At 39.6% G+C, this 25,108-nt stretch overlaps 3 protein-coding genes and 1 long non-coding RNA gene across 9 annotated transcripts in view; 2 read left to right on the top strand and 2 right to left on the bottom strand.

Annotated features, from left to right (window-relative positions):
* The first annotated feature begins 870 nt into the window (after window positions 1–870).
* Window positions 871–5,462, top strand: LOC148348208 (gamma-crystallin N-A-like). Its single transcript, XM_088321845.1, has 5 exons — window positions 871–1,120; window positions 1,191–1,282; window positions 2,884–3,040; window positions 4,376–4,521; window positions 5,200–5,462. The coding sequence occupies exons 1-5, from the start codon at window positions 914–916 to the stop codon at window positions 5,333–5,335; spliced, it is 738 nt and encodes a 245-aa protein (XP_088177971.1). The 5' UTR covers window positions 871–913; the 3' UTR covers window positions 5,336–5,462.
* Window positions 5,463–6,284: 822 nt separating this feature from the next.
* nub1 (negative regulator of ubiquitin-like proteins 1) lies at window positions 6,285–14,479 on the bottom strand. 4 transcript variants are annotated; one of them, XM_088321831.1, is made up of 14 exons: window positions 13,971–14,479; window positions 12,481–12,648; window positions 12,316–12,380; window positions 12,172–12,236; window positions 11,936–12,103; window positions 11,783–11,871; window positions 11,142–11,248; window positions 10,899–11,085; window positions 9,777–9,884; window positions 9,534–9,686; window positions 9,271–9,417; window positions 9,131–9,196; window positions 8,108–8,273; window positions 6,285–6,955 (listed from the first exon to the last, which is right to left on the bottom strand). In XM_088321831.1, exons 1-14 carry the CDS (start codon window positions 14,085–14,087, stop codon window positions 6,819–6,821), a joined length of 1,743 nt encoding a protein of 580 aa, XP_088177957.1. In that variant the 5' UTR covers window positions 14,088–14,479; the 3' UTR covers window positions 6,285–6,818. The 4 variants fall into 4 exon arrangements, with proteins under 4 accessions (XP_088177957.1, XP_088177958.1, XP_088177961.1 ...); XM_088321832.1 differs by having other exon boundaries at window positions 13,833–13,971; XM_088321835.1 differs by lacking the exon at window positions 13,971–14,479 and adding an exon at window positions 13,794–13,812.
* LOC148348210 (uncharacterized) lies at window positions 6,766–11,367 on the top strand. The gene is made up of 3 exons (XR_015847493.1): window positions 6,766–6,990; window positions 8,054–8,298; window positions 10,865–11,367. It is a non-coding gene; the product is annotated as an uncharacterized LOC148348210 (long non-coding RNA).
* A 208-nt stretch (window positions 14,480–14,687) lies between the features above and the next one.
* Window positions 14,688–25,108, bottom strand: part of sugct (succinyl-CoA:glutarate-CoA transferase) — a 126,281-nt gene continuing 115,860 nt past the window's right edge. Inside the window, exons 17-18 of one of the 3 annotated variants that reach the window (XR_015847491.1) lie at window positions 19,665–19,779; window positions 17,475–18,533 (exon numbers count right to left, since the gene is read on the bottom strand). The gene's annotated coding sequence lies outside the window, so the exon portion shown is untranslated. Of the gene's footprint in view, window positions 15,486–17,474; window positions 18,534–19,664; window positions 19,780–25,108 lie in introns of those variants that run through there. The other 2 variants (XR_015847489.1, XR_015847490.1) reach the window with 2 other exon arrangements.

Below are 25,108 nucleotides of genomic sequence, written 5' to 3' on the forward strand. Positions count from 1 at the left end.
CTCCAAGACGCCTTTCTCCTCATAATTGGTCAATATGCCTTTTGGAGGGATTCTGTGTTGTTGACTTTAAATTTGTTGAGCATAAAAAGGTTAACATTCTTTTGTATTTTATATTTTTTGGGGTAGATTTACAAATATTTTTATCAATTTCCTGTGATTTTCAGCGTTAATGCGTTTATGTAAAAATTTAAAGTTCATTCTGTTTTCTTATTTTATCTCTTTTATTTCTTGTTGTATTTTTCCTTTTGTTTATCTTTTCCATTTTTGTCTTTTTTTCTTTAATTACCACTATTTTTAAGTCATTCCGTTCATAATGTTACATAATAGTTGTTAATGTAGGGATTAAAGCAACAAAAACAACCCGAAGAGCCGTTTCAACAAACAAAAAACTAGTGATTTAAAAATAAGCAAAAATACATGAATGATCATTTATATACCTATATTTTTTGAATACTTGTAGGTTGACACATTTGCATTTATTTTACATAACATAACCTCAGAGGGAGCTGAAATACTTGTCCACAATCTTGCTGCTACGGGTAGCCAAAAACTAAAAACTTTGTGACAGGCTGAACAAGAAAAGAAAAGAGAAATAGTGCCTTATCATTCTTTTGAGTCTCTGTGGTTTGTATTCTTCGTTGTGATTTTAAGGGTTGATTTTCAGTGGAACGACACAATACAGCGAAACCTAGCAGTCAAATGATACACACTGTCCCTTATGGTATCAAAATATTTTGGTTTGGAAAGGGGTTTGCATCTAAAAAGTTACATAAAAATACCGTTTTATTTTGCAAATTTTTGTTTTAATCATGAAAATTATCCATGAAATGTAATGGCCTTCTGGGAAATCTTTGTTTCACTTCACTTTGGAAGGCACGTGTTCATGTCCTAAGATGCATTGCTTCACGCCGAAATGACGACATCATCCGAGCAGAACCCCAACGTGTGCATTTTTCATTCAAAAGACCCCCTGCAGAATGTGCCGACGCATCAGAACGGCGAAAGCGCCGACTGCTCACAAAATACCTTTTGTGTTATTGTAGGTGACCCCGCCTATAAATTGCGGCGTCCAACTCCGACTCGCCTACACGCCGCAAAAATGTCGCAGAGTTCGGGCAAGGTGAGTGGTCGCCGGAGCAACCCCTCGACGAGCACCTGTGGTTTAACCCCGCATCCCGTTCCCTCGCCAGATCACCTTCTTTGAAGGAAAATGTTTCACAGGGAGAAAGTTGGAGGTCAGAGGTGACTGCGACAACTTCCAGGACCGCGGATTCATGAATAGGTCAGAGCCATACTTTGGATGATTGGAGTAAAATGGAATTGCAACCATTAACTCATTCAATGACAGATTTTGACTTATTTTGAAAATGTTGTTTTAAAGCAGGTGTCAGGAACCTTTTTGACCCAAAGAGACCATAAAAGCTAAAAAATGTTTTAAAAATGAATTGAGAGAGCCACATCATATATTTTCAGACAAAATTGAAAAAAACTGCCACACACGCTCTCTAGACAAAAGCTAATTCGCCAGCACATTTTATTTCACTGTGTGTCATTTGATGATTTAATCAAATGTATGAAATGATAATACTGTAATGCCAAATCCTGTGTCCCAAATCAATGTAAATATCCCATTTACAATTTGTCTTCCACCTTAAGTCAAGAGTGTTGGGGCAATTTTTTCCATGAAATTTGTCCTTAATACCGGTTTCAAAACAATGTGCATGCAAAGTTATTTTGTAAAAATGTCACAAATTACTGCAAACGATAAGCATATCGTCATATTAACTTTCGGTGTAGACTGCACTGAGCGAGAGAGAGAGAAGGAAGTGCCTTGCGCTGTGTGCAGGGATCTGCCCACCTGTACTGCTCACCCAATCAAAGTCGTTTGCCAGCGTTTTTATTTATCAGTTTAAATGGTTCCTTATCGAACTTCTGCATTAGGTTGCTTCGGCCTTATATGGACCAAAATCGGGATGAAATCACTTGACTTTGGAACGCCACAGAGAGATGTGCAATACAGTAGTTACATTTTATTTCGGAGCCATATGTACTCATGAAAAGAGCCATATATGGCTCCCGGGCCATAGGTTTCCTACCCCTGCTTTAAAGGTAAAAGGCATATAAAAAAAGCTTCAACACTAAGCTTTTACCATTGTTTCATAAAAAACAGATTTTCTAAAAAATACTAATTTTCAAGAAATTTACTGATAAAAAATGCTTTTTGCGAAAGGAGGCATTTCAAGCAGAACTTTCTCTTCAGTGCTTTTTTTTCTTGCATTTGTGATAACCTCCAATATCTAAACAATGATTTCCATACACACAAGGGCACTTTGCTTGCAAAATAACATTTTATTGCAAGAACACTGAACTTAAGCATGAACGATGCGTGAACTTTACAAGAACTTTTCAGCAACCGGTGACATCATCACGTGATTTTGGTCACCATTGTGATCGCTGACGTGCACAAAGCATCATCCCTCTCTGCCCCGATGTTGACAAAGACACCTCCGTTAGCTTTTTTTTTTTAGAAAGAATACTTCGAAGCGTTAACGGTCTGTACTTATATGTTTGCTTTTCTTACCACACCGCTTACCTGCGCCACCTACACACACTTATTAACTGGATACAGAAAGCAGCGCAAGGAAGTGGGGGCTTCCTCGATGTGTGGATATCTAATCAAAGCAATTCCTGCCTTCTAATGGTGATTTTTCATACTGAAATCATTCCATGAGGCTTGAGACGTGCTGATGAGCCGCGTCAAAGTCTTTATAATAGTTTATAAAAAAAATTAAAAAACTACAACAACAACCTATTTTTACATTTTGGATCTCAGGGACACGTTATGGCACTGAAAGTAATAGAAAAAAAATGTGATGATGTCAGGGTGAACTCAGTCCGTGTGGAGAGCGGCGCCTGGATCTGCTTCGACCATCCCGACTTTAAGGGACAGCAATACATCCTGGAACATGGCGAGTACCCTGAATTCCAGAGGTGGAACTCGCACAATGACCACATGGGGTCCTGCAAGCCCATCCGCATGGTAACGCTGACGAAATAACACAATCTAACCCTCCAATTTGATGCACACAAGGTTGCTTGGCAAGAATTTCCTATTGAAATATTATGCTCAATGGCTTGAATTTGAAAAAAAAGGAGCTCAACTTTTCTTACCGGTCAAGTAGAAACAGTCAGGTGCGATACTGACCAGGCTTCCTCTTTCAACACTTTGTTTCCAATAGATGTTTTTTTCTCAAACACGGTAGTTCTTTAAAAAAATACACCTAAATATTTTCCCACAAATAAGACTAAGACATTAAAGTGTAATGTCAGTAGCTCACCATCATAACATTCCAACAAGCCTGGCTTCTGTTACCACGACAACCAGGTCTGCTCAGTTGACAAAAAGCCTATGCTGAGTAACAATGATCCCGTCTGCTCTGCTTACCTTACAAAAAGTCAGTAAAAAAAAAAAAAAAAAAAAAAAAAAACTACATAAGCGTTCCCAAAAAAAGTAACATTGAGCTAAAGTTCTTTATTTTCTGTGACATAATTGAAAAAGGAAGGATATCAGAATTGATTTATTCCAAGTTTTTATTGGTTTCAAATTTGTGATTGTGACATAGAAAACTAAAATATCTAATTTGAAAATATTAGGACGTCTAGATAAGTCATACAAGTAGGCTGTAAACTTTAATCAGCAATACAGTATTAAAGTAGGAGTTTTGCAATGTTTCCCTTGATTTTTAATGAATTGAGAATGTGACACTCATATTCATATGACAAAAAAAATATCTCATCTCATTAGCTACACCGCTTATCCTCAGTAGGGTCGCGGGGGTGCTGGAGCCCATCCCAGCAATCATCGGGCAGTGGACACCCTGAACTGGCAAAAAAAAATAATCAAAAAATGACAGACAAAAATGACAAAATCAAAAAATATATCATTATCACAATATTCTAAATTTCTTGGAAATTTCTGTATGTAGAACTACAATATTTTCTGGACAAAATGGGTAAGGTGCACCTTCGAAAATATTACAATACGAAATATTTTTCATATAAAAAGTGCCTTGGACTATTAGGTGCAAGAATTTAAAACTACTGTAAAAGTAATGTTTGCATTTAAAAAAAACCTATCTATTTGGAAATCTGGAAAGCATGGATTCACTCATAAATGGTTACGGTTTGTAAATAATTTCATTGAAATCATCCACTTATTTGATCTATTTCCGGTCTTTAAGGTGCACCTTTGAATTTCCTGCTAACTTTTGTTTCTTAGGGACACGTTACAGTAAGGAAAATACAGTAAAAATGAAATCAGACAATGGCAGTATTAGCTCCGCCCATCATGCTCAATATTTTTTTCTCGGTGCAGCACGGTGAGCATTACCGCATCGAATTGTTTGAAGGTCCCAACTTCTCGGGGCAGAGCGTGGAAGTGAGCGAAGACTGTCCCTTCCTGCAGAGCCGCGGCCTGGTCAAGAACTGCATCAACTCCGTCAAGGTGTACGGCGATGGCGCGTGAGTACTGAGATCGACTTCGGACCAGCACGCCCAGAGGCAGTTTGAGAAGTAAATCATACCCGTTTCTCACATCATACACTCACCAATACAAAAATATAATCTGACACAGACAGTCATACCTATGCACAACTGCTCTTCACTGTCATGCATTCTACTATACTATTATACACACTACTATACTCTCTCCCACCTACTATTATACTTTTACACACACACTACTATAGTCCCTCACACATACGAATATACTGGGAACAACTCCAGTTTGACGTCAAACTGTACATATACACACTGATTAGGGTGCATCACCATGGTTACCAAAAGTACAGATAGTAAGAAATTGATAGATGAGAAGATCACTGCACGAGGTGTGAAAACCCCCAATATACCATCAGTTTAAATGATGTAGAGTGTGTGAGTGTATAAGTGTGTGTGAAAGTCCATAGTATGTGAGAGAATAGTAGTGTGTGTGTGATTGGGAGTATAGAATTATTGGTGTGAGGGTATAGTAGTGTGTGTATGAGAGTGTAGTCGAGTTTGTGCATTGGTATGACTGTTTCTGTATGATAGTATGGTTGTTCATGTGTGAGAGTATGTTATATGTGAGAGCAAGTATGATTTACTTCTCAAACGGTCCTTTCGTTCGCTAGCGACCCAGCTAACGCGTTTCCCTCGTAGGTGGGTGATGTACGAGGAGCCCAACTTCCGCGGTCGCATGTTTGTGCTGGAACGCGGCCAATACTGCTCCCCAAACGAGTGGCAGGCACAGAACCCAAACATCCAGTCCATCCGACGAGTGGTCAACTATTTCTGAAGCACGCATCATTAACAAATCTATATTTTATTATTTTACTCATGTCACTCTCCTGCGGACGTCTGAGCCTCTAAATAAGGTCGGTGGCTGAAGTCTGCCAAAATAAAAGTCTGACATTGTTTCCTGTCCTGTGTGTGCTCTGGTGTTATTTCCCGTTGCACACATGGCAAAAAAGGTCACATTTTTTAATAAACTCCATTCGTCCATTAGCTGGAGTGCTTCTTATCCACACCTCTTCCTCAAAAGGTTCAGTTGGGCACAATCAGAAAAAGAGAATTCTTTCTCGTATATCCACATCTTTGGGATTAAAAGAGTGCAAATAACAAGTAAATGATCAAACGTCATCATCACAAATATTGTGGTTTGAATTTTTTTAGATTTTCAATTATGATTTAATTTGTTCATTTTTGCTATGATCTACGCCAGGGGGTGGCGAACACGTGGCTCTAGAGCCGCATGCGGCTCTTGGCCAATAAGAATGCGGCTCGTTGCCTAATAATATTTTCTATATCCTGTGGCTCTTTGCCTTGTTTCATGTATAGTTTTTTTTGGGGGTGTGTATTGAGGGTAGACACTTTTCTCGAAATAAACACAAGAACAATACTTGTTGTATTGTAAGGAGAGGAGTGTGTTATGGGAAATAATATGTTTTTAATTGTGTGTGTTTGTCTGTCATGGCAGGTCAGTGCGTGGTGTGGCTCTTTGACTCTCACAGTTAAAAATTTTGGATCTTTGTGTCAAACTTGTTACAACGTTAAAGAAACTTGTTCCTCACCCCTGATCTACGCTAATCAGTAAATCTTAAAACCGCTGAAGATGGCTTATATAGAGAATATTACAATACATAATATTTCATGTTGGTTTTTTTTTGCCCCATACCAGCTCAAAACAATGATTTGCTTGGACACAACTTTTGTATGTTTGAAGTTAAAGGAACGATGTGTAACAATTGGCCACTAGCTGTCACTGTATTGTAAAGTGCAACCGAAAGTGAGTGCTACAAATCACAAAAACGAACAAAAACTACAGAGGCCCAAAGTTATCAAACTGGACCATTTTTCTTCACAATTCTTTTCCACAGCCTTTCGCAAGGTTTTTGGGAGTACCTGTAGCAGCAAGATGGCAGACAATCATGTCAGCTGATATGTAAAATAAAAACAAATTTTTCAGCCTACGCTCATAAAAAAAAAAAATACAAATTAGGCTCGTTTATATGATAGCTGATGTATTTTTGCTTATTACTCAAATTAACATTGTTTTGTTTTCCTACTGAATTGAGATTTTCTTTGACCTCAATGAGGCTCTAAAAAATACACAATGTCGCTTAAAAATAAATAAAAATAGACCCAATAGGGCAATCATTGCCAAGAATAATGATTTTGATCATGATAAAACATCTCCTGGTGAAGTCAGACAAGCCCCTCCTACTTTCAGAGTGATAGTGACCGAGGACCTGAGAAGTGCGAAGCGATCGCGCTGTCCTTCAGTGTGCGGTCGACCTCGCTAAGTGAGTCTTGATGGTGTTGATGAGCTGCAGCTCTTCTTCTAACGTCAGATCCAAGTAATCATCTTCGTGACGCGGGATGTCCTCAAGGACCTCGTTTACCAGCTTGGTCTCGTCTGCCGAGAAACAAATTTAATGTTGCCGCTTACAGGTATGTGCCACATCCAAGATATTTGTAGCCCTAATGACTTGGATTTTGGGATCTATCAATCAACCTTTTATCTCCACCACAGAATTGTGTCATTTCAGGCTTTCGACAGATATTGACGTTCCCGGTAAAGATTTGAATCAGCTGGATTTGGATCTTGCCAATAATTTCTCTGAAAACAACCAGGTCAAATTTAGTAACTAAGGATGCTATGCTTTTGAACTGATATTGGCATCATAGAATAAAAGGACCCTATAATTAGTAGGGCTGCATTTAACGATTTTTAATAATTGATTAGGCACAGGCTAGTGAAACGATTGACCAATCAGGAAATAAGTTTTTTTTTCTTAAATTTAAATTATAACACATTGACTGACACATTATGTGGTACAATGAAAAATAGATCATTTATGGAACATACTGCAATATTGTACAAAAAAAAAACAATTAGGCACACAGCTCAATAAATAGCGACAAGTATGTTTTAGGGAAAGACCAATAAATAGTAAACTAATTTCAAGTAAACATTTTTTTATCCCCGTGAACCAAAAACAGTCTCATTAGAGGCAGTAGAACAGTAAATAAAACAAATGTTGGAATTTGTGACGTAAATTTAGTGCTTAACTGAAAAGTCCGTAGAAATGAACTTAACGATTTTCAACAGTTTGAAATGAAATGGTTTCAGGAAATGACGTTTTTTTCTCTGGACTGCATTCATTTAATTTCAAATACGTTTGACAGAATTCTCAAGCTCTCTTTATAGCAAAAAATACGCGTATAAAATGTACAATGCATGTAATCAAAACTGGATTGGCTTGAATGTTTCCTTGAAGCCTGCCAAATTGAGCCAGACTCCATCTTATTCAATTGTCCTACGGTTCTCTTTAAATATGCATGTACAGCCATATTACGAGGATTGAGGATAAAATGCTCCTAAACTTTAGAAATTTTGCTACACGTACAGGATGTTGAAACATTTCTGTATGTCTCACATTATATGCAAAAAGGTGTCTCGCGACAATTATTATCATCAATTATTCTTGACAACGTCAACTAATTGTTGCAGTCCTAATCTAAGATGTCCAACACCACGTCAAAAGTACATGCCGTAGCAGTCTACCTGCTGAGCCGGATGATGTGCTGGGCTCTTCCTTGGGAGAGGTTGAGGGTGATGAGGGGTTGGCTCCCCAGTTGTCCATCAGCAGCTCGGTTGCCAACTGGACGTCGCCACCCGCCAGTGCCAGGGCTGCCTCGGACGCCGACCGCTCGAAGCCCAAATACAACAACTGCGCACATGGAGGAGCGTTACAAGTGAGGAAAAAATATAGCCGGACTAAGCCCGCAATATTAAAGCCTGACCTAGCACAAGCCAAACCAATTAACTTGATTTGAAGGACCGAGCTCGAAACAAACCCAAAATTTCATTATTAATTTGAGAGGACACGGGAAGAGGATACAAAATTAAAGCCCTTCTTTTGTAACAAATTCTAAGCTAAACAAGACTGTATAAACATTTAAATATTTTGTATTTCCATGTCTGCAGAGATTGACAGGAAAATTTTAAGGCCGCCCGTCATTTTGCCAGGTTGAAAATTGGGCAATAAACCACAGAAGCAGTACGTCTCTAAGAATCTGGGGGTGGCACTTTGAGAGAGAAAAGCAGTGAGTTGGATGATAGAGACAGGAAGGAGCTCTTTGAAATGACATTGCAAGAGTTTTGGACAGCATGTGTTGTGAATAAGCGACTTCGTTTTTTTGTTTGTGGACCAAGGTCTCTCATGGCCAAAACTACTTATGGCTTCTCAATGCTTCAGCGCACTGTGTTGTTAGCGTAATATTCGTTACGGTATATATGAGTGTAAGGATAGCATAGGAATATCACAGTGAGTTGTGACAGGATACTGATTTAATCAAGGTGTTTGATGTACATTAAGGCCCACACTAGTTAAGTATCCACACATCGTTTTTACATACATTTCTAAAAACCTTTTTTTTTTTAAAGTCAGTAAGAGAGAAGCCCAGCCCGAACTGAATGCCACACCTGGGCCGAAATCAGAATTGGGCTCAGACATGGGCTTAAGACCTTACCTCTAAGCAGCATTCAGTAATTTAATTTACGGTCATTGAGTGATAATGCAATAACCTGTTGCAGCTTCTGCTCGGTGTCACTATCCAATGTGGCGGGAGTCTGGCTGGCATCTAGCAAAATCTGAAAATGAGTGGCGGGAGGAGAAAGTGAGCCTCCCTTTGTTCTGGGGCGACGCCTGAGGCAAATGCACTGACTTGGAAGGCTCGGTCTACATCTCCGTCAGCCTGCCGGAGTGCGGCGGCGGCGTCCCGGGCGGCATAGCCCGCCTCTGTGAGGATGGCCAAGTTAGCTTTCGTTTGCTGACGTTTGTGGCGCTCCCGTTGCTTCAGCTCCTCCCGCTCCTGGGTGCCATTGCAACCACACATGGGGAATAGGAACAAAAGAGGCCATTAGCTACTCAAACTTACCTAATTCTGGCAAGCTTGGACTAGATACGCTGGAAAAAGTGGTAGGTTACCTGTCTCTGGTTACTGACAAGCATAGCGGCTTCGTGCACGTCTCCGTGACATGCTCGCAGACTCAGTCGAGCTTCTCGCTCGCTGAAACCCAACAGCATCATCTGCGTCATTTTCTCTGTGTCAGGGCATAATCGTGCATACAATGATTCCACCTAAAGCAGACACAGCAGAGTCACTTGCAGAGGGCTTAGTACAACTATTAAAATGTCTCCGCTCTACTTTGATTACATGGGATGTCCTACTTGGTCAAGTTGCTGCTTGGCTTGAAGGTCGTTGCCATCCACAAAGGCCAGGAGGCTCTGCAGGAGGTGGAGACGCAGAAACAGAGCTTCCTCACGTCCTGTATTGCCCTACACACACCCAAACATCACCAAGATCATAGTCTACCCTTAGAACATGCACTGAATTTTTGTCAACAAATTTGCTTCTGCAGAAAATGATTAAAAGCACATTTTCAATTTTAGATTTAGGAAAAAAAATAAAACAATTTCCCTCCCGAAAGAACCAAGTTGTGATGTGAATTTAAGGCAAGCCGTGCGAAGCTGGCTTTCATTCAGGGGGTAGTTTGTGCACGACACGGATGTTTATTTTTTCTTTTTACACTAAATAGAAAGACGCAGTCAAAACAGGATCTGCCAAGTTTTTACCAAAACTACATTTTCTCAAATGTTTATGTGTCCCTCTGCTCGGCCACATTTTATATGCTAAAACTACAGAGCTAATTTATTACAGTTTAGCAGATAATTTGTAAACACATACTTTGAGTGCGACATTAAGTCCATGTGTCCCCGATATCAATTGGCTGGTGCTAACCTATGTACAGTGACAGTTAAATCGACTATTAATATTATTTTACTTTAGCAAACATGCGAGTGTAACTTCTTTGTTGCATCAACTGCACCGACAACCGCACCATCATCATCATGATCATCAATTTGCTACAACTCCTTTTTTCTAGTTACTATTCAATCTCATTTCCTTTAAATGCTAAAATACTCAAAAAAATTACAAAAAAATACTTCAAAAAGCGGAGAGCAAGTTTTTGAAGTGCAGCATTTACAAACTTTTTATTTTTCATGATAACCAGCAACTAAAAAGACTTTTTTTGTTGTTGTTTTCTTAATAACTTTTAACCTAACTTAATATCTAGTGATCTGCCAGTCAGTTATTTATGAATTTATATTGCAAACGTTTGGTAGGTCAGTGAGAAACAAGTATTAAAATTATTCGTTTTATTTGCAGCTTTTAGCAAAGTGTTTCAAATTTCTTTTTTTTTGGCCACAAATTTTCATTTTGGTATATCCCTGATTTTATGAAATTTGTCCTTTAGATTCCTGATTCCTCACAAAAAATAATGTGCTCACCTTAATCATGAGCAACCTCTGCTGTCGTTCACCATAACACCTGAGGAAGCAGTCCTCGGCCAGTCGCAGACGCTCCCGTCCGTCGTCCAGGCATGTCAAGGCCTCCAACGCTTGGTAGCACCACACAATATCCAACTGCAGCACGCCGTGGTTGTCTACTGCCCCCAGCAGCTCTGAACTGCACTCACTACACACACCTGCCGGAATTATCATCCTCATCGTTGCCATTTCAGTCATCCTTACCTGAAGTGGAGGTCAGCTTGAAGGAGGTGACAGAGTGCTTCGTTGTAGTGTTTTCTCTTCATGAGGGCCCGGCCTTTTTCATGGAGGCCCATGGCTAGGATCAGTGCCTGCAAGTTTGGAAATGAGAATTATCAGCAATCAGAAAGCAAAAATGTATAGATACACAAATATCTTAATTGCAAATAAAGCATTTAATAATATGGGTGATCCACAAGGTTCCATCCATAGACCCCCTGTATTTTGTCAACATTTTTGAAAAATAAACACAGTATTTTACATACTATCTTCGGATAATAAGATTAGTTTCTGGCACTGTGAGTACAAACTGTGGTGTCGTATGTCATCTCTGTCACTGTTGGTACAGTGATTAAGAGTCGGCGCTCTCACCACTGCAACCTGGGTTCAATTCCAATAGCATGAAAATGTTTTTCAATTAATCAATCATTGCACTAATACGGCAGTATATCGTGAAACCACGTGTAACAGTGCCACATATGAATACTGTTTGCCTCTCCAATCTTATACAGCATATTATGCCGTTTATAAAATGCACAGGGTTATACAGCACAGCTTCAATTTTCTGGCCAATATGGTGTTTTTAGATGCACCTAGCCCGACAGATATGATAATTATATAACCACCTTTTTCTCCTTATGAGGGATCTTCAGAGGGTTTCCCTTCTGGTCGGCCACTTCCAAGAAAGGCGTGTTCTCAGGATCATCACTTCCATCTGTCAATCCCATGAATTTGTCAGAGGTCCTCAAGGTTTTACATATTTTCAGGTATCGGTCTACCTCTTTCGGATAGAATCTGGAAGCCTCTGTGGGTGCGCTGTACACTGTGGTCATGCGAGGTGCTGTCCTGGGAAGTGGACTTCCCGGCAGCAGTGGAGGTGGCAGAGCTGACTTTGAGTAGCATCATCTTGCTATGGTTGCGTACACCTTGCTGGTCCAGCCGTAGATCTGAGTAGGTCAGCAAAATTGAACAGGAATTCATAGATAGTAAGGGGTAGGTTAAGATGCAAACTTACCGCCATTTAGAGTTTTTCCGTTAAGTATCACCTTGAAGGATGTCAGGCCGACTTGTTCTGCAATCCTGTCACAGAATCAAAGGCCATTAGCAACATAGACAAAATTATGTATGAGTAGAATATGGCATACTTCCCATGGCTTACCTTTCCATTAGCTCTTGCGCAGTCACATCTAGCCTGGTCTCCATGAACATCTTGGACTTTTTATCCTGGAAAAAGCAGATGCACAAAAACAACCACAATCATGAAAAATACATTACATTAAATAGAACAAAGGTGATTAAGAATAAAAGAAGTATGAGGATGTACTTTGCTGCAGTCCCGAGGCAGCAGCAGCTCCACGGTAGCCATGTTGGTTTCCTTGAAGGTCTGATTTCGCTGACCACGTCTTAGTGCCTGCACACGGATGGCTTCTAGAGCTTCAGCCATCACAGACCCCGACATGTGCAGTAGAGTGGCGTAGCGCTCCGCTAGCTCCTTAAAACCCAACAGTAAAATCATTGTTATGCTTTAGCTATTTTCTCTATTTCTATAGGGTCTAAAAGACTGGTGTAGATCAACAGGGCAACAATGAAGAGCATACTGGGATACGGCTCGGAGCACAGCAGGAGACAGGACAACCTTATAGAGTATTCAATACAGCCAAAAAAATGAATGGCTGCTGAGGAGACAGGACAACCTTATAGAGTATTCAACACAGCCAAGAAAATTCTTGGCTGCACTCTGCCCAATCTGGGGGACTTTGCTAGTTTGTGATACCACAGTGGAGCCAATATTACGAAAGACTCCTCTCATGCTATCCAAAACCTCTTTGACCTGCTGCCCTCTGGCAGATGCTATAGAGCCCTTATAACAAACACAAACAGGCTATAATACAGTTTCTTTCCAAGGGCCATCCCCAGCTTACACGAGCAAGCAAGACTGAATATTCATATTCTATTTTCTTCTCTTATTTTAAAAATTTGTAAATATTTGCCAATTCATCCTAGGATCATTTTTAATTTTATTTTTGTAAGAGTCCAGATAAGCTGAAACTTGGTCTTTTGAATATTAAATTACTTGCTTTCATAGCATTTCTTGTTAATGATATTATCAATGATCACAGTCTTAACCTGATTGGTCTATGTGAAACCTGGTTGAAACCAGACATGTTTTTACTGCTAAAAAAAATTTCTCTTTCTAACTTTGCGCTTATTTCCAAAGTTCCTCGAATAAGTTTAAAGTGTTTGAGGCTCTCTTTTTGCAGTTCTCGTCTATGTCACCGCCAATTTTTGTAGTAGTTTATCTCCCCTTCGTGGCTGTACTCTGTGCTCTTAGATGAATTCTCAGAACTGTTAATTGATCTATTACCCTAAGCAGAAAAAAATGATAACTATGGACTGACTTTTACATTCACAAGAATTCCTCAGTAAGTTCGCTCACTGTTGCTCTTTAGTAGCTGAGTGATTCATGTGGTTTAATCAAATTGATGATTAAACTCTCAATGATGGAAACACGTTGAACTACGGACTTTAATTCCTGAAGTGCCAAGTCTAATCTATAGGCAAACGATTTTCACCACATTGTTATCAATGACACAAAAAACAATTTTCTTCTAAAAATGAATGCAAAGGAAAACTAACATTCTACGTGACAGTGACGCTGTTGTTGCGGTTAGTTACCATGGTGACAGAGGGCACACTCGGACGCTCTCTGCTGGACACTCAACGCATCCGCAATTGCAGTTACGCGTTTTAAAGGTCACAATAAAAAGACATATTCATTATCATGGGGATAATTAAGGCTAGCAAATTGTTGACCTGCATGTGTGCGTGTCCAGGCTGCTGAACGTCGTCACTATAGGGCGCCTTCCACAGTTGAATATTTTCCTGCTTGAGGAGTTTCTTGAGTTTGGCTTCCACGTTCTGCTCCGCCATCTTCGACAATAACTTGAGTGACGTCACAAGATGACAACACAACCGTCTGACAGTTGCCTAGCTAGCTAGTTTTGCATTCTAAAGTTTCCTTTCTGTTGTTAGCTTAGCACACTAACGTTAAGTTTAGTGAAGACCCATTACACGGCAGTTAAACGTGCCGAAGTGTGTGGGGGTAGCAACGTCTTTGGAGTCCAGTTGTTTCGAGTTTGTGGTTGTTTACTTAGCCTTCTTTCCTCGTTTACTGTTCCTTTACGTCTAACAACAATAGTGAAGATCTTCTCGCATGTGACGATGCTCACTCGGTTAGGCTTTCGTGCCAATACAAAGCTGGGTCAAGAGTGGCTCTGAAGTGTGGCTTATCTGTTGAGAGACGATCTGTGCTATCGTTTGGCGGAACCGGAAGTCGACGTGAAAAAGTATATTCTAGTAAAGTTTCCAAGAAATCCCAAATACGCTTGAGTGTCTTTTTTAATCTTAGCGGTTCTTTTTGTTGTAGACTTAACGTGCATGTATATTATTCGGTATCATTTTTTAAATGTCAAATCCCAGAAAAAAAACCTCACTGACCGTTTTACCTAACTTCTTGTTGAGCACAAACTGGTGAAGTCGTCATATCGTGAAAAATAAGATTTTTTTCTTTGCCGTTACTTTTCTTGCACTTTAAACACAATGCCTTTTTATTTAAAAAAAATTCAAGTAAACATATTAAGCACATAATATAAAAATGTCTACGTCACTACCCGTTGTTCGCACTTATAGCCAGCAGGTGGCAGAACTTTCAGAAAAGAGTTGTCAACAACCGGACTGAATGTGTAAATCGTGTCTTTGCTTTTTTTTTGGGTGTGAGAAAATGTGATCGCGATAAGATAAAAAGTGCCCATAATGTCCCTATTACATTACGAGTAAGGACAGAACATATGGAAAAATAGGTCACTGATGTAGAATAACTTTTAATTTGTGGGTTTTATGGCTTAAATGTGGGAATTTGGGGAATGTGAAATATAGTTTCCAGATGTGGTTAATGCGAAGTAAATTTTTGTCTGCACATCGCAGCGGTTTGACTAGTCGAGAAAGGATGAAAGAGTTTAATTTGATGATTGATGTAATCAAGGAAAATTATGTTTTTGAGGTGCAGAATGAAATCTTTGTCTGGTATCTTCCAAGTTCTCCACTGGACATTTTCCACGTTCTTAGTCCATTCATCCTGCTGCACTTGTCTTTTCTGTTTGTGACACGCTGAAGTTTTCCGCTAACGTTTCCAGGTTGAACCCGGCGGGAAGCTTCATACGTGTCAGGAAAAGTCGAGCCGACGTGCGTCCGACAGCGGGCACGGAAACGTCTTGAGCATCAGCTGGAAGAGCGGCTCCATGATCTCCACTCGGGGGCTTTGGATGCGTCCTTAGAATGAAAGATGAGAATATTTTTTGCTAAGCATGCAGTTTACAGCTCGTGAAAGTTCCATTAAAGCTTGGTTGCAATCATGGCAACAGGCGTGAAAGATTTATTCTCGATAGGCGGCCATAAACGACGAAAGATGTCAAACATCCATTTAAACTTGGCTGCCATTGACAACTAAGTACATCATAGATCCATTCTAGCTAGGCTGACATAGATGTCAAAGAGCCATACACTGGTATAGAAGTCAAAGATTCATTTAGCAAGGATGCCATAGATTTCCATTCTAGGTAGGCTGCCATGCACTGCTATGGACATCAAAGATCCGTTCTTGCTAGGCAGCCAGACATAGTTACAGACTTCAGAGATCCATTCAAGCTAGGCCTCCATATACAGTTATAAAGATCAAAGATCCATTCTAGCTATGCTGCCATACACTTCAAAATCCATTCTAGCTAGGCTGCCATGCATGATTATGGACTTCAAAGATCTTCTCTAACTAGGCTGCCATACACATACATACACTATAGGCCTCATATTTATTTTTTTGTTGAAGTTTTTAATAAAAGGGTTATTGGTTTATTTTATAACGAAGGTTATATAAAAGCATTTTGGGTCTCATCTCATCTCATCTCATCTCATTAGCTGCACCGCTTATCCTCAGTAGGGTTGCGGGGGTCATGTATTAAAAAAAACTCAAATTTAGTTTATGTTATGTCTCTAATTGTATGTTTTGTTGTTCATAAAGATGTACTTATTTAATGTTTAAGTGTGTTTGTGGAAAAATGTGGATTTTTGTTAAGCGCCTGAAAAATACATGTTATTAACATGCAAAATACCCAATTACTGTAATGCCTACAGCTGTGTCAAAAATTAGTGGTTGTTTTCCTTTGTTTTGTTGTATTTTTTTCAAAAAGTAGTTAGTGCTTAGGATCCATTATAGCTGGGCTGCCATATAAAGCAATAGATGTCAAAGATCCATTCTTGCCAGGTTGCCGTACATAGGCAAAGACCTCAAAGATCTATTCTGGCCAGGCTGCCATTCACATCAACAAACATCAAAGATTTACCTCAGAAGACCCAAGCTTCTTGCTTCTTGTGCATTTATTTCCGAGCATGTCGATGCCAAGTTGTAGGAGGCTAATTCTAGCTAAGATGCCATAAACCCTAAAGATCCATTCTAGTTATGCCCCATGTACGGCTAAAAGGACATCAAAGATCCCTTCTAACTAGGCTGCCATAAACAGCTAAAGATGGAAAAGATTTATTCTAGCTGGACTGCCATACTCGGTCAAAGGTCCAGTCTAGATAGGCTGATATACGCTGCAATTTTGCCTAGTCAGCCAAAGAATACTATATATGTCAAAGATTCATTTTAGTTAGGCTGCCATACAGTCAAATGTCCCTTTTTGCCACTCTACCATAGGCGTCTATCGACGATAAAGACCCATTCTAGCTCGGTTGCCATACACAGTCAATGATTCCTTTTCGCCAGACTGCCATAGGCGGCTAAAGACGATAAAGATCCATTCTAGCTAGGCTTCCATACACCCCTATATACGTCAATGATCTATTTTAGCGAGGCAGACAGTAAATGAGTTACAAAATGAAGAGATGGATGAATGGCTGGGTATTGAATAAATAAACAGATGAAATAGTAGAGAACTGAAAGAATTAACAATGAATGGTGAGGTTATCGTTACCATGGTTACTGGCACAGGCCAAACCAGGCAGCGTCAAAAGTTCAGGTGAAGTTCAGCAGCTAGCGTATGTAGGACACGCACGGTCCGCCGGGAATCGGCAGCGCTGCCGCCTTGCAAGAGCGTTTGAAGCCACGCGAAGCATCAGGCGGCGCGCTAATGATGATAATGATCACAACCAGTTTCCCCGAGTGACCCGCTGCCGCATCCCGGGACACGCCAGCCACACATTTACACGAAAATCCATACCGGATAGGTTAAATAATGGACCCGAAGCCAATATATGAGTGATAAGTATATTCAGTTTTTAATATTGGATGCATGCAAAGGAGATTGCATGGGATGCCAGTTCTTTATTTTGACTAGTATGCCTCACTGTTCTTTGTTTCTTTGACTATTATGCACTGTTTACACCATTGTCACTATTGGCCAATTATGTAGCTATTCTTTGATACCCACACGCTTTAGGGCCGATGTGCTTTTCTTCAACTAGGAAATTTAATAAAAAGAAAGCACAGGGGAAGGCTTTTAAAACACATTTGAAATTTTGCTTTTTTTTTATAACCGTCTTCTCCTGTTCTACTTGCAAGTTCACAATTAAATAATGTCTTCTGTCTTTACTTAGTGTAACTACTAAACTGTAAACTTATCAAAGATCAATTCCAGAGCTGCACATATATTTAAAATATTTCAGAATGGATAAAAAAAAAACTATTAACATTTAAAAAAACATTTTTAAGTCGGGAGTGGTTCTTAGACGATATTATTGCTTAAAAATATCATGGTCCAGTGCCTGCAGTCCGTCTTTCCAAGAGAGGGGAGGAGTATCCCATTTTCCAGTGAGACAATAAGCCAACCTCTACCACAAATACTCCGGGCTCCCACTTTACGTTTTTGATTCCTGATAAAAAATTTCACTCTCCAAGACGACAAGCTTCTCCTTCAAAAATACTTTCTTCTTCAGCTCCCTCCTTGTACCAAGATCATCTAATCAAACAATTCTTGAAGGTATTCCCAAATCTCCTTTTCAAGATTCTCGCCACCCCAAGACCCCCTTTCAAGTTTCATTCTCAAGTCTCCCTCACAAATTGTCCCTCGTCGCCCCAAGATCTGCCACTTTAACCATCTTCTCAAAGGTATTCCCTAATCTTCTTTTGGAGATTCTCGACAATCCGAGGCACCCTCTCAAGTTTTTCGTTATCAGCAGTCCCAGTTCCACTCTCCCTTATCATTAGTGAAGTCCTCTTTTGTTTATGGAATAAACGTCCCCTTTTGGGGTTTACTCAGATCCCCTTTTTACATCTCCTTGTGTCCTTCATTTGGGTCCGACCAACATCCCCTAACAAAATAACTGCAAAAAAACAAAAAAGAGACCATTAACAACTTGTCATAACTGTTGATTATTAGGAACAATCAATAGATTTAGAAAAATCAACCCTCTCAATACAAAAAATGAACATGGCTTGATTTTAAAAAAATGTAGTTTTTAGGAATGCATATTTAGTAGTTTTTTATAAACTGGCGTAGTGACTACAGAAGATTCATAGTATATGCAGATACACATGATTCCTACTCGGTGGAAATTAGAGTAATAATGGAACAAAGTAATTGCAAACATCAAGGGGATACTGTTATTATTTTCCTTTATTTTAAGGTTGGATTGTTACTATTGGTCCACTTTTTGTGTTTTCCAGAGCAGTGCCAGATTTTTAAGCAAATTATATTTTAAAAATCGTATGAAAAAAGTGAAATTGGACCACATTTAAAATGTTGATCTATGGCAATAGATCCATTATACATTCGATCAAACTGTGGATGTTTTTGAATATAAAACGTGTCATAGACAAATGAGGCTTCTAAAGCACTTGGCTGATTTTGATTGATTCCTCTAGATCAGCGTTTTCCCAATCTTTTTGAGACTTGGCACAATTTTTTCATTGAAAAAAATCCCATGGCGCACCGTTTGTCAAAAATGTTTTAAGGGACACAGTGAAATATTTGATCTCTAGATGTTGCTACATTATGTAGTGCAACCAAAAATGTGTGATAAAAACCACAAGGGTGAATACAAACTACAGAGACTCAAAAGTGAAAAAATTGCACCACTTTTATTTTCTTTTTTTTGACTAGGCTTTTGCGGGATTTTTGTTTTTGGGGTCTTCGTAGCAGCAGATGATTATCTCAACTCTCTACAAGGTAAGGCTAATTTTATGTAAAATAATAGTAAATTTCTTGACCTACAAGTATTTATAAAAATGCATGTTTATATGATGGTTCATGTATTTTTGCTTATTATGATTTTTTAATTTTATTTATTATTATTATTATTATTATTATTATTTTTACTATTCGGAGGCACTAAATAATTCATTACTGTTCCTTTAAGAAAAAACAAAAATATACAAATAAAATTTTGGGCAACACGGTGGCAGTAGTTAGGGCGTGTGCGGCACAGTTCTGAGGTCATGCGATCAAACCTTACAGTGTGGAGTTTGCTTATTCTCCCGGGGCTTGCGTGGGTTGGCAACCAGTTCAGGGTGTCCCCTGCCCGCTGCCCAAAGATAGCTGGGATGGGCTCCAGCACCCCCGCGACCCTTCTGAGGATAAACGGTGCAGATAATGGATGAGTGCATGGATGGATGTCATCATTTAATTTAATAGTGATTATATTAAGCATTATTTAACAAGAAAAAAAAAACAGTTTAAAACTAGCAAAATGATAAATTAATGGCTTTTTAAATTGAAGTTTGCACAGGGTTCGTACACATTTTTTTGATGGCCAAATCCAATCACTTTTTAACCCCTTCAAAGCCAATCTTCCAATTTCTCAGTACCATTAAAACAAAAATTCAGGTGTGAAACATGTATTTTGCAGAGCCACAAATACATCGATTATGCGATATTATATGCGATTTACATATGCGATTTTTAACCTTGCGTGTTCTTTTTTCAAGACATTTCATTTTTAGATCTTTAAGTAGATCGCAACTATATTTCTTTGGAGACAAATTTCTCCCCAAATAGGTGTTGGGTAAAAGTAATATGCAGCTTATATTTTCAGTTGCAGGAAGTTCCTCCTATTCTAATTTACCACTGGGGAACGCGACCCTAACTGTTTGTAAGGCCCATAATAAATGTCCATAATTAATACTTAATCCTTGCACTAATATACATTTCATAGTGCCCTGTTTAAGTGTAGCATGCACCTGTCCTCCTGGGCGCGACCCATAGGTGGCGATGATGCTTCATACGACAATGACCTACAAAGTAATGCCAGCTGCTGCTGTTGAGTTCAAACATAGCTGTCAACCTGTATGTTTTTCCCATACAAATTACATTTATTATACATTTTAAGACGTGTACGATGTACAAGAAAATCTGTACGGAAAAACGCAAATTTGTCAATTATGGGTACACTGACTATCACCAAACCGCATATCAATTAAGTCAACGAGTTCGCCGCGGTAGCCTCTATCTCTGTATCGTTTTTTTTTCCCGTTGAAAACGAAGCGAGCGGTTTAATTCTACTGTGCGCATGCGTCTGCCACCTGGGGATTTCCCATCATGCATCATTCCGATCACACATGAACAAAGCGAAAGCAGAACAGTAGGCCTACATTTCAACATAGTTTTGAATTTTCTTTGGATTCAATCATCAAGTCGCAATGGCCAAACCTGAATTAAAACGCCGTAAGTCATTCTGATCTGAAAGCAACAGGCGGGGTTTGAAATACATGTGGTCTTAAAAAACATCGGATATCATGTGGTAGTTTTGTAGTGAAAGGAAGTCCCTCTCTTTTTAGAGAACCTGCTTTTTCGGCTCAACTCATTAAAGAGAGCCGGCTGTCAAACACCTCACTTGCTTTGATGCCTTATATTAGGAATTATTATGTTGTAAAAAGAAGTTAAGAAAAAAAGGAAGTATAAAAGGAGAAATTGAAAAAAGACTGGTTTGTGGTTATCCCTTTATCAGTATATTACCAACAATAATTTAATGCAGAAAATTAATTAATAATTTGAATAATAAAATGTATTATTCTATTTAATTATATTTGCATGTATTTTTTCCTTCTACAGTGAATGTCCAAGCTACCGTATTTTCCGCACTATAAGGCGCACCTAAAAGTCTTAATTTTTTTCAAAAGCTGACCATGCGCCTTATAATACAGTGCGCCTTATATATGGCTCGACATTAAATCACAACGTCTCGCAACTCACGCAACAGCCGCCGACTCGATTTTCCCCCGAGCGTGGAGTAGTCCGCGGTGTATGCTGGGATTTATATACCGGCGTTTCATTGCCTAACCAATGTGTCAATCATCATTTGAATCGATCACTATTGGCTAAAGTTATTCGGAGACTCGGATAGGCTAGAGGGCTGAAACAAACCCTGCAATTGGCCGAAAAAGATGTGTCAATCATCCGTTAAATCGATCACTATTTGCTGAAGTTATTCGGAGCCTCGGATTGGCTAGAGCGCCAAAACAAACCCTGCAATTGGCCGAAAAAGATGTGTCAATCATCCGTTAAATCGAGCGCTATTGGCTGAAGTTATTCGGAGCCTCGGATTGGCTAGATGGCCAAAACAAACCCTGCAATTGGCCGAGTTTAGCAATGGCGTAGCAAGCTTAGCAAGCTTGCTAAAGTACACCATAAAGAAACATGTTTTATTTGTCTGTATTTGCAAATAATTTACTCTCCTGGATTTACTTCACTCACGGTTGTAAGAAGACCATGATTGCGTATCATTATTGAACGTGAGAACTTATGTGAGCTATGCGGCTTTATATTTTCCCGGTATCTTGTTTTAGAACGATCTTGATGTTGCTGTGATGAGTTGAGTGAATTAAACTCAATTCCAAGTGTTTATTGTCATATGCACAGTAAAGTTGAGAGCAAAAAAGAAAATAGAAACTAAGAAATGTTTGGCATTTCTTGAATCCCAAGACTTTAACCTTCCGAATGATATTTGAAATGATGCATTTGAGTGACATCGTACGGACACCGCATCCGCACGTGTCTACGACACGTATTTGCTTCTTTGCAAGCTTTGGGAATGTTAAGGGGGTAATCAGTTGGACTGAATCATCTGACTGTTTTGTCGACGTTCCCATTGTAGCGCCTATAATCCGGTGCGCCTTATCTATGGAAGATATAGGACCAAAAACTTTGGGGGTGCACCCTATAACCCTATAGTGCGGAAAATATGGTAACTTAATTTTTTAACTTTTTATTATAAAAAACCTCATTCATGTCGAGCAACTCAGTATCTCACAATAAAATGTTAATTAACAATATATATGATATAACGAAACACATGTACAATATAACATGTCAAACTACATAAATAATTACGTTTGAAAAAAAATATGTTGTAAGATTATTTTGTATTTTGTAAGGGAAAATAATAATAATAATTTCCTTTGTATTGTCATTCTTTGTAACAATGTACACAGAACGAAATGTCGATACACCTGACCCGTTGTAGCGAGCCGATGCAGCCGCAGCCAACAGAGGGCGCCGCCATTTTACCAATGTTATAAGTCTTAGGTATGTCTTAGGTATGACTCGGCCGAGGCGCGAACCAGCGACCTCCCAGTCTCAAAGCGGGCGCCCTAAAATACGACAGTTTGTAAGGGCATGGTGCCATGGAGGTTGACAGGTATGGTTCCAAGCACCCGTACCAATCCTGTACACTGCTCTCCCAGGAAAAATAAAAATATAATAACAATAAAAGGAGGAAGAGTACCGTATTTTCCGGACTTAAAGTCGCAGTTATTTTCATAGTTTGGCCAGGGTTTTTACATGTGCTCATCCGAGAAATTACTGACACATTATCATTGAGTATAACATTTTTATTACCGGCATATCATTTAACATGGTATTTTCACACTAAACCGCAAGAGGGTGCTCTCGGCCGGTGTTGATGATTTCAACGTTGACGACGACGTAAAAGCGGAAAGAGGAAGCAGCTTTGCGTTCTTCTCCCAAGTTGGAGTTGCTTACCAATAAAAGTGACACAGAGGATCAATATTTGATTGGATTTAGTGATTGGGAGTAAAGCTAATAATTTGGTAAGCATGTTATCTATGCTAGAATTATCTGAATTTAATATACGAGTGTGTCTAAGATAAGCACGTACGTGTATGTTTTTGGTGTTGGGTTTTATCAAATAAATTTCCCCTCAAAATGCGACTTATACTCAGAGTGCGAGTTGTACGTTTTTACCTTCGAGAAAAGTAATAACGGAATGCCCTTTAAATTTAGGTTTGCGGTGGAGAATGCCTAGAAGTCTGCCGAAAAGAGTTTGTTCAGGAGCGAGTGCGTTTAAGGTTAGCTCCACGTAGCGTTCCGCCGCTGTCCTGACTCGACTCTCGGGCTTTGAAGCTGGCCAATGGAATCGATGCGCAGCCCGCTTTCAAGCATGCTCACCTTAAACAACACCCAAACGCATCAATGTATATGAATAATTCATTGGGCCCGCAAAGTGGATCACGTATATACGATGCATGAAAATCGAAAACTCATCGTCGCCTCGCTTTCGATTGGGGGGCCGCCGGAGGGGGGGCTCATTTTCCTCATTGACATTCCCCACACTGCGGAGGAATGTCCGTGTGTGTGGATGTGTGCTTTACATGTCCTCACATGACTTTACCTCCACATTGTGATGCTGCCGCACGTCTCCTGAAGCTGCTAGCATGACGTCAACAGTTAGCCGCGGATGTTTATGTCGACTTTGCGACGGGGCGGCGGTGTTCGTCTGCACGACACTGTAGTGGCCTATATAGTCAGTGGTGCATTGAGGAGAAGCTGCCTCTTAATTGGTGGCCTTAAAAAGTGGTCAACAACCCCGATGACTCCGAAAGAGGAAAGCATGCCATTCTCGCACTCCTCAAGGACAATAACTCTATAACTGCTTACCACCAGTCTGTCACCCACTTCACTGAATGGTCTGCTCACAACTTTCTTCAAGACAAATTAATTATTCACCCACACCCAAAAACATACTTTGGACACCTTCGAGCAGTATGTCACTGATTGATTGAACTGGTTGCCAGCCAGTCGCAGGCCACACAGAGACAGACAACTCACTCGCTTAACCGGCCAATTAATCTGATATGCATGTTTTTTTAATGTGGGAGGAAACGGGAGTGCCCGGAGTAAACCCATGCAGGCACAGGGAGAGCATGCAAACTCCACACAGGAAGGTTCAATCTCATGACCTTTAGAACTGTGCCACGGATGCGCTAACCACTCAGCCGCCGTGCTGCCATATATATATATATATATATATATATATATATATATATATATATATATATATATATATATATATATATATATCTCATCTCATCTCATTAGCTGTACCGCTTATCCTCATTAGGGTCGCGGGGGGGGGCTGGAGCCCATCCCAGCCATCTCCGGGCATATATATATATATATATATATATATGCATCCACTATCTGCATCCTTTATCCTCAGTAGTGTCACGGGGGGGCTGGAGCCCATACCAGCTATCTTCGGGCAGTGGGCAGGGGACAGCCAGCCAGTCACAGGGCACACAGGGACAGACAATTAGCTCTCTCATTCACACCTAAGGACAATTTGGACCGACCAATTAAACTGACATGCATGTTTTTTGGAATGTGGGAGGAAACCGGAGTTCCTGGAGGGAACCCACGCAAGCACATGGAGAATATGCAAACTCCACACACACAGGCTGGATTTGAACCCATGACCTCAGCGGCCATATATTTACACACATATTTACACACATATATATATACATATATATATATGTATATATATATGTATATATATATATATATATATATATATATATATATATATACGTATATATATATATATATATATATATATATATATATATATATATATATACGTATATATATATATATATATAT

The sequence above is a fragment of the Urocampus carinirostris genome, chromosome 18 (genome assembly GCF_059441175.1).
Source record: "Urocampus carinirostris isolate Australia breed hairy pipefish chromosome 18, RoL_Ucar_1.0, whole genome shotgun sequence".
Taxonomy (NCBI): domain Eukaryota; kingdom Metazoa; phylum Chordata; class Actinopteri; order Syngnathiformes; family Syngnathidae; genus Urocampus; species Urocampus carinirostris.

Excerpts from the sequence above, each read along its gene's own strand:
- LOC148348208 (XM_088321845.1), top strand. The coding sequence starts at position 914 with ATGACGACATCATCCGAGCAGAACCCCAACGTGTGCATTTTTCATTCA. Across the intron at positions 1,283-2,883 it reads GACCGCGGATTCATGAATAG|GGTGAACTCAGTCCGTGTGG; the intron begins GTCAGAGCCATA and ends TGATGATGTCAG. Across the intron at positions 3,041-4,375 it reads CCTGCAAGCCCATCCGCATG|CACGGTGAGCATTACCGCAT; the intron begins GTAACGCTGACG and ends TTCTCGGTGCAG.
- nub1 (XM_088321831.1), bottom strand. The coding sequence starts at position 14,087 with ATGGCGGAGCAGAACGTGGAAGCCAAACTCAAGAAACTCCTCAAGCAG. Across the intron at positions 9,687-9,776 it reads CCAAGCAGCAACTTGACCAA|GTGGAATCATTGTATGCACG; the intron begins GTAGGACATCCC and ends TGTCTGCTTTAG. Across the intron at positions 9,197-9,270 it reads ATGTAGACCGAGCCTTCCAA|ATTTTGCTAGATGCCAGCCA; the intron begins GTCAGTGCATTT and ends ACTCATTTTCAG.